Below are 9,222 nucleotides of genomic sequence, written 5' to 3'. Positions count from 1 at the left end.
AGGAGCATTCACCATCCTGACACACGGGCAGCGACGATACGTACACACACACACACACACACACACACACACACACACACACACACACACACACACACACACGTACGGGCGGGCGGCGGTGGGCGGTGTTTGTTACCGCCGCCGCCGCTACAGCCACCGCTAACTCATCCTAACACCGCAATCCCACACTCCCCGTCACTCTTACGCACACACAAGGCAGTATATAGGATGGAATGCACGCTGGGGTATCCTACAGTTCACCAGGGACTCTCTTACCAGCGGAGGAGCGTGCGGGCGGTGCGGCGAGCGGCAGACTAACTGACCAGCGGCGGTGACCATCGGCCGTCCGCCCCTCGCCCCGCCGCCCGCCTCGCCCTCGGCTAACGTTCCAAACTTCAACAAGATAAATGATCGCCTTCCCGCCGCCTCGCCTATAATTCAGCCGCGTGGAAATTAACAGTTTATCGTTTAAATGGACTTAATTCAAGGCACGGCGCTGGCTGACGTGCGGCGAGGCCAGGCGAAGCAAGGCGAGGTGAGGCAAGCCAGGCGGCGGGCACGGTGGCTGGCCTGGCGGGGCTGGCTGCTATGCTACGCTACCTTATACGCACTCATACGCACGCACACACACACACACACACACACACACACACACACACAGTTGGTACTCACCGGTATGCGTTCGTTTGTGTATCTTGAGGTTCTCTGAACGGGCGAACACCTTGCCGCAACCTGGGAAGGGGCAGGGGAAGGGCTTCTCCCCGGTGTGCACCCTGATGTGGTTCACCAGCTTGTACTTCGCCTTGAAGCTGCGGCCGTTGCGGGGGCAGCTCTGCCAGTAACAGGCGTGGTTGGTGCACTCCGGTCCGCCCACGTGTTCCACTGTTATGTGCGTCACTATCTCGTGCATGCTTGTGAACGTTTTGTTGCACGGCTTTTTGGGGTTAGGCTGGTCCGGGTCCACCCACATGCACGACAGCTCCTGCTTGATGGGCTGCCGCATGTACCTGAAGAAGGCGCCGGGGGCGTGCGCCGCGGCCATGGGGTTCATGTGGTTCATGTTCATGCCATGGTGGAATTGTGAGCCCATCTGCTGGTGTGACCAGTCCATGCCGGCCAGTCTGTTCATGTTGTTCATGTGGCCGTGGTGGGCGTCGTGCAGGCCCGGGAACATCATGGACGAGGGGTCGTGGCCCAGCGTTGCCCCGAACATGTGCTGGTTATTGGCCAGTTCGTGGGTGCCCAGCGTGCCCAACGAGGCCATGTGGTCCCGCCGCAGGAACAGCTCCCGCGGGTAGGTGCTCATGTGGCCGTGGTGCACCGGATGGTGGGTCATGCCGTAGCCGTTGTTGTACTGGTTCCCCTGGGTGTGCGCCAGGCCCTCCGTGCCCATGTGGTGGGTGGGAGGACTCAGCTTGTGCCCCATGAGCGACCCCATGTGGCCGCTATCCATGAAAGGGTTCAACATGATGCAGCAATGAATAGCGGCGCTGCTCCTGTACTATTGTTGTTGTTGTTGTATGTGTTCCAGCAATAACACCACAAACACTTCACTGCTCGCACTCACGCCTCTCACTCTCCGCACTCCGCGTGTTCCGCCACACAGCGAGCGACTGAGTCCGCCGGAGCGGTGCGACGCGCTACATTCACCACACCACCTGGGCTTCGTGTGAACTTCCTCCGATTCATCATTAAGGCTATAGCGGCACGCCTCGCCGCCCGCCACAGGGGGTCCCGCCGGGCCAGTGGTGCGCGCAGCAGGGCTCGCCGGACCGCATCCTGATTGGCGCGGGACCTGCACATGGACCACGCCCTCTGTTCCTCCCCCGGCCGCTGGCGTTTCCCATTTGCCAGCCGCGGCAAGGTGGCTCCTCCCCTGGGGACTCTGCCCACTTACCTCCCTCAGCGGCCGCCAGAGGGAGGGAGCAGGAAATCCATGGGAGGCGGAGCTAATCTTGAACTCCCGGAGCGGGGCTCAGTAGGCTCCAGGGCCCTGAGAGGGAAAGCCTGGCCTCCATCAGGCATGGTAGTGGCGGGACGCGTCCACCCCGCGGCCCCGCCTCGCCACCACTGCCTCACACGCCACAACACAACACAACACAATGCAATGCAACAATTACAACAATGCAACGCAATAAAGCTTGGCGTTACAGCCTGGCGGGGGCCGTGCGGCCAGCGGGGGCGGGGAGCGTGTGGCCTGCACCAGGGGGCAGGTGACCCCCGCCATGTGACACGGGAGGGCAGGGCGACAACAAGGCGGCGCCGCGGGGCACATCACACACGATACATTGTCACCACCACCACCACCCACGGCAGCGGCTCAAATTACACACTACACCTTGCCCAACCCCCGCCACCCCCACCGTCCCCGCCACCCCCACCACCCCCGCCACGGCGCCACGGGACAGTGTTGATGCCCCGGCAATGCGTGTTACACCTGCCTCCCTCCGCGTCCCCGCCCGCCGCTGTGTCAGGTGACTTGTCCTCCTGCAGGGTGCCAGCGGGTGCCTCATCACTGCCCCGGGAATTCCTTGTGGCTTGGCGCGCCGCTCCTGGACGCCTGAAGGACTCCCTGAAGGACTCCCTGGTGGTATTGTGGTGTGGAGCGCTCGCCTCTCCTCAGGATCCTTCCCCAGGTGATCCCCACGACTTGCTACTACACCTCACACTTCTCTCTCTCTCTCTCTCTCTCTCTCTGGTTCATGGAACTATCATTTGTATACATATTTCAGTCGCACTTCTACGCGCGCGCACGCACGCACACACACACACACACACACACACACACACACACACACACACACACACACACACACACACACACAAACAAATGAGCTCTGAGCTCGTTCCGTAGGGTAACGTCTGGCTGTCTCCTCAGAGACTGCAGCAGATCATACACACACACACACACACACACACACACACACACACACACACACCAGAGCCATCTTAACCACTGTCATGAGAACCACAGGCGAGCTAGCTGGCCATTCACTACAGAAGCGCCACCATGATAACTGCAGGAGAGGAAAACCGAGAACCACCACTCTTCATCACGCCGCCAGAACCAAGGCAGAACCACGACAGAACCACAGCGCCAAGACAGAACAACATAAGGAGAGACTTGACCGTTACACCAGAACCGAGAGAAACGCAAAGAGAACCTATACTTGTGTTTATGGCTCATTAGAATAGAACCGTAAAACAAAAGAACTGCAGTCACAAGGCTAAAATAATTGTGAGCCTTCCTTCTAAGACCAGGTGTAGTCTTCAAGTAACTATTAATAAGGTTTTCACTTTAACATATCTCGGATTTCAGTGTTTCGTGACAGTGTGATTGTGTAAATGCGTGGCTGTACATTATCGACCGTCACGAGAACCCAGATATGTGTAAGTGAAATAATGTTCCATCTAAATAATGATAACAACAGTGGAAGTAATAGTAATAGTAATAGCAACACAAGCACACACACAAGTAATTATCAAGGAATCACAACAACAAGTAACATAAACACTGTAGTAATTGAGAAAATCGCAATAAACCACATGAATTAACATATTTTTTGACTTCTTTTTCTTTTAATCTTTTTCGTCAATGAAGGAAAAGTTGATGTATTTACACAGTCTCTTGATATTAACTCCCCGCCCGCTGAGAGTCACTGGGAGACCGGGAGTGATCAATGACAAAAAGAGAGATGCAGGCAGTGTGATGTAACTTTCTCTCTCTCTCTCTCTCTCTCTCTCTCTCTCTCTCTCTCTCTCTCTCTCTTTCTGTTTTTTTTCTGTAAACTAAATTCCTATAATCATAATTTTTCCTCTCTCTCTCTCTCTCTCTCTCTCTCTCTCTCTCTCTCTCTCTCTCTCTCTCTCTCTCTCTCTCTCTCTCTCTCTCTCTCTCTCTCTCTCTCTCTCTCTCTCTCTCTCTCTCTCTCTCTGATTTTCTTTTTTCCTGTAAACTTAATTCCTATAAATTTAACTTACTTTTCTCTCTCTCTCTCTCTCTCTCTAGTAACGTCACACTCTCCTAGCTCTTCTCTCTTCTCATGGCCACTAATTGCACCCTCTCTCTCTTTCCTACTCCTCTTCCTGCTCTTCTTTCCTCTCTCTCTCTCTCTCCTCTTGGTTTCTCATATGAAACCTCTCTCTTTCCTACTGCTCTTCTTCCTCTTTTCCTCCTCTCTCTTCTTGGCTCCTCAAATGCAACTCTCTCTCTTTCCTACTCTTCTTCCTCCTCTCTCCTCCGCTCTCTTTTCTTAGCTCTCTCTTTCTTACTCCTGTTCCTCTTTCTCCTCTTGGGTCCTCAAACGCGACGCTCTCTTTTTTCCTACTCTTTTTCCTCCTCTCTCTCTCTCTCTCTCTCTCTCTCTCTCTCTCTCTCTCTCTCTCTCTCTCTCTCACACTGTCATGATTTTCAGATAAAGAGAAACATTTTTATTTTTCACTTTTTTTTTTCATTACAAGTTCCTCCTTTTGACATTTGATTCTCTGAGATATACCTCCAGTGGAAGCGAAGTCACACAGACACACAGACAGACAGACAGACAGACTCGCCTCGCCACTCCTCACTTCTCCACTCTCTCTCTCTCTCTCTCTCTCTCTCTCTCTCTCTCTCTCTCTCTCTCTCAGCAGCCTGTTCGCTACGTAGTTGGTGAGAGCGCCATGCTAATAACGCTGATGTCCAGGGTTCGATCACCTTATGGACTTAAATATTAAGATTCATTATTCTCTCTCTCTCTCTCTCTCTCTCTCTCTCTCTCTCTCTCTCTCTCTCTCTCTCTCTCTCTCTCAGCGATATTTCACTCCCGATGTTTTTTTTTTTTTTTTTTTACGTAGGATCACTGAATCCATATCCGTAAAGAAATAAAACTAAATAGAAGATGAATAAATGACATGAAGAGTATATGAAAAGTAAATACTAAATGAATGAGTGAATAAATAAAAATGAATAATAATGAATGAATGACAAGAGCAACTGCGCATCACTTATCTTATCTGTGTACACAAGAGTTAACCCCTTCAGTACCAGGACACGTTTTCATATTCACTCTGCTTATTTGGTGATTTTGTACAGCTTCAGAAATTTATGTGGGGATTAAAATAGTGAAGACTGCGGGCATTAATCTTCTGACCTCTACAGACCCTTCCTAATGTCAATAAAATGGTATAATGGCACACAAATCTCGAGATAAAAATGTGTCCCAGCACTGAATGAGTTAAAATAGTGAAGACTGTGGCCATTAATCTTCTGACCTCCATAGACCCTTCCTAATGTCAATAAAATGGTCTAATGGTACACAAATCTCGAGATAAAAATGTGTCCCAGTACTGAAAGAGTTAAAATAGTGAAGACCTCCATAGACCCTTCCTAATGTCAATAAAATGGTCTAATGGTACACAAATCTCGAGATAAAAATGTGTCCCAGTACTGAAAGAGTTAAAATAGTGAAGACTGTGGCCATTAATCTTCTGACCTCCATAGACCCTTCCTTATGTCAATAAAATGGTCTAATGGTACACAAATCTCGAGATAAAAATGTGTCCTAGTACTGAAAGAGTTAAAATAGTGAAGACTGTGGCCATTAATCTTCTGACCTCCATAGACCCTTCCTAATGTCAATAAAATGGTCTAATGGTACACAAATCTCGAGATAAAAATGTGTCCCAGTACTGAAAGAGTTAAAATAGTGAAGACTGTGGCCATTAATCTTCTGACCTCCATAGACCCTTCCTAATGTCAATAAAATGGTCTAATGGTACACAAATCTCAAGGTAAAAATGTGTCCCAGTACTGAAAGAGTTAAAATAGTGAAGACTGTGGCCATTAATCTTCTGACCTCCATAGACCCTTCCTAATGTCAATAAAATGGTCTAATGGTACACAAATCTCGAAATAAAAATGTGTCCCAGTACTGAAAGAGTTAAAATAGTGAAGACTGTGGCCATTAATCTTCTGACCTCCATAGACCCTTCCTAATGTCAATAAAATGGTCTAATGGTACACAAATCTCGAGATAAAAATGTGTCCCAGTACTGAAAGAGTTAAAATAGTGAAGACTGTGGCCATTAATCTTCTGACCTCCATAGACCCTTCCTGATGTCAATAAAATCGTCTAATGGTACACAAATCTCAAGGTAAAAATGTGCCCCAGTACTGAAGGGGTTAAGTTAGATAAGGCTATCAATGAAGTTTTTCTTACTTAATAAAGCCACTGCAGATGACGGTGATAATGATGATGACGACGATGATGATGATGATGATGATGATGGTGGTGGTGGTGGTGGTGGTGATGACGATGATGATGATGATGATGATGATGATCGCAATGGCAACAAATCTACTAAACTCATTAAAAAAAAAGCCTCATTGAGAAAAACTAAAGCGGAAATCACACAATAGTTTCTTCATCCCATTTTCTGTCACATTGTTTCCTCTTAAACACTCGTGACACTGACACCATTACTTCCTTTAACCATTCAGTACTGGGACGCAATTTTACCATGAGTTTTGAGTGTGATTGGACGATCTCATTAACATTAGGAAGGGTCTATGGAGGTCAGAAGATTAATGGCCACAGTCTTCACTATTCTAATCCCCACATAAGTTTCTGAAGCTGTATAAAATCACCAACTAGGAAGCAGAATGAATATGAAGAACACATCATAGTACTGAAGGGGTTAAAGAGGCATCAAGACATTTATCGCTTTTTTTTTTTTTTGGCTAACTCTCTTGGACCTGTAGGGGAACTGGCAACTAAGTGAGCCTTCTTTTTTTTTATGTTACTCTAAGCCAGTTTTCATCTCTTATACAGCATTAACAGCATAACAATCTCCTAATGCCACAGTCAACGCATTCTTAACGCTATCTAAGGCTCTCAGCAATGTTTCTCCTCTTGATAACGTAGAAATCGTGATAACTCCTTCAGTACCATAACACGTTTTCATATTCATTCTGCTATTTAGTGATTTTATACAGCTTCAGAAACTTATGTAGGGGATTAAAATAGTGAAGACTGTGGTCATTAATCTTCTGACCTCCATAGACCCTTCCCAATGTAAACAAAATCATCTAATCATATACAAAACTCATGGTAAAGAAGCGCCTCAGTGCTCAAAGGGTTAATATGTCACTAGTGCCATAAAAACACTGTAGCTTCAAGAGAGCCTTTTAAAAGTAATGCAGACGAGACGCGGAAGTGTAAATGTCTCAAAAGTGTTTGTATTACTTTTATTTCAAACCTTTTAAACATAAATTTTCACATATATACAATAGCTATAACCAAACGGGAAAGATCAGTCAATTTTCATGATTTAGTAATACCACCAGCCTACTAAAACCATTAATAACAATCACAAACCCCAGTAAGTAAATATAAATAAATGCATGCTAATCGAAACCGAAGCCAACGCTAGAAACCGAACAGATAAGAATTGCATCATCTTAATAAAACTCAAATATCTCAGTTTCTGTACGTACCAACTCCAACACAGGCAGACCAACACCCAGCAGCACCACGGGCCAAGATCTCCAGGCACTCACACTCTCACAGGTGGTCGGAGAAGGGAAATACTCGCTGGTTAATGAGGGAGCGGGACACGGACACACACATAACTAGGGAAACACATGGCTTAGTGTCAGTGACGTCAGCTGCGTTCCAATACGCTGTCCTGCATTTCATTCTATATCTTTTTGTACTTATAAAATTAAGTTATAAAGGATTGTTATAGCAAGAAATGTAGTTGTAGTGCCTTAAGAAAAAACTAGTATGTTTTAAAAGTTTATATAATTGTGAAATAGGTGCTAAAAGTGTGTATACGAGATAAAAAGTGTACTTGTTAATATGGTAATGCATTAAAAACTTGTCATATATACGTCGATAGACTGTTATTAGTACTTTTAAGATATAATTGTATTAAAAATTATTCTTTTAATATTAGAAGATGGAGAAAACTAAAAGATAACATTGCATACTAGTTTCATGTGTTCCAATTCCCTTCGCCTATCCTATACTTATAAAATTCAAGCTATACAGAGAAAATAGATTAGTATTATTGCTATTGGAATTTATGACGTTATATTTTATCATTAGGAGGATCATAAAACCAGCAGATAAAGAATACACTTTTATTATGTGACTCCAGACAAGCTGGGATCATTGCTTCCGGCCATCAGCTGATCAGGGGCACGTGTGAGCCTTCCTGACACGTAGAACCAAAATATTCCTTTGTTTTAGCGCGGAACAGCACAGCACAGCAAGAAAATAGTGAGGAATGAACACCAGGGAACATATATAGGCGCTGTGACAAGATAAGCGCTGGGAAACGTAAGGATCTTGAATAAAAAGGTAAGGATCAACATTTATTATTAGTGTTATGGGATGTAAACAAACTCTCTCTCTCTCTCTCTCTCTCTCTCTCTCTCTCTCTCTCTCTCTCTCTCTCTCTCCGCGACTGTTTTCCAAGGCCACAGAGATAATTAGCGGGATTTTCAAGTGTTTCTCTAGTTGATAATGTAAAATTCTTGTCACTACTGCCTCTAAAAACTATAAAAAAAGATCCTTAAAACCCTTGTTAATTTAGATAAAGCTTGTTGAAATAGGAGAGGTGAAGCATAGAAGTGTTTGAGAATACGAGCCAGTCTCTCTCTCTCTCTCTCTCTCTCTCTCTCTCTCTCTCTCTCTCTCTCTCTCTCTCTCTCTCTACGACTGTTTTCCAATGAGACAGATAGTTAGATTAAGACTGTTTCTCATGTTCATATCGTAGAAATCTTGAGGGATAAAAGAAAAAAAAAACATGAAATAAAAATAAAACAAATCAGTCAGTGCTCGTATTCTCACTCTTCTGTGCTTCACCGCTTTGTTGAAGTTTACTCGAGGTTTTCAAGTTAGTCGTGTTGAGAGAGCTAAGCGTTTTGAAGTGTGCAAAGTGACAAGATTTCTAATTTATTAACTGGAGAAACACTCTTGAAAACTCGCTAATCATCTTTGTGGCCTTGGAAAATAGCAAGCATTTTTTAGTGTGGTGTACGGTTCTTGGGACAGATTGACAAGATTTTTACATTATTAATTAAAGAAATACTCTTGTAACATCCCGCTAATCATCTTTGTGACCTTGGAAAATAGTCGTGACAAGAGAGCAAAATATTTTTAAGCAAATTTTTATGGTTGTAGAGGCAGTGACAAAATTTGTACATTATTGATTGGAGAAACACTCTTGAAAACTCAG

At 45.6% G+C, this 9,222-nt stretch overlaps 1 protein-coding gene across 1 annotated transcript in view; it reads right to left on the bottom strand.

The window, feature by feature from the left end:
* LOC123503220 (zinc finger protein ZIC 4-like) overlaps window positions 1-2,083 on the bottom strand; it is a 27,989-nt gene extending 25,906 nt beyond the window's left edge. The window contains exon 1 of the mRNA XM_045252773.1: window positions 673-2,083. Coding sequence (XP_045108708.1) covers window positions 673-1,468 — 796 coding nt within the window. The 5' untranslated portion in view covers window positions 1,469-2,083. The remainder of the gene's footprint in view (window positions 1-672) is intronic.
* Between the last annotated feature and the right edge of the window lie 7,139 nt (window positions 2,084-9,222).

Source organism: Portunus trituberculatus, chromosome 13 (assembly GCF_017591435.1).
Source record: "Portunus trituberculatus isolate SZX2019 chromosome 13, ASM1759143v1, whole genome shotgun sequence".
Classification (NCBI taxonomy): Eukaryota; Metazoa; Arthropoda; class Malacostraca; order Decapoda; family Portunidae; genus Portunus; species Portunus trituberculatus.
Note: the sequence above shows the minus strand (reverse complement) of the source record. Positions and strands in the feature narration are given on the sequence as shown.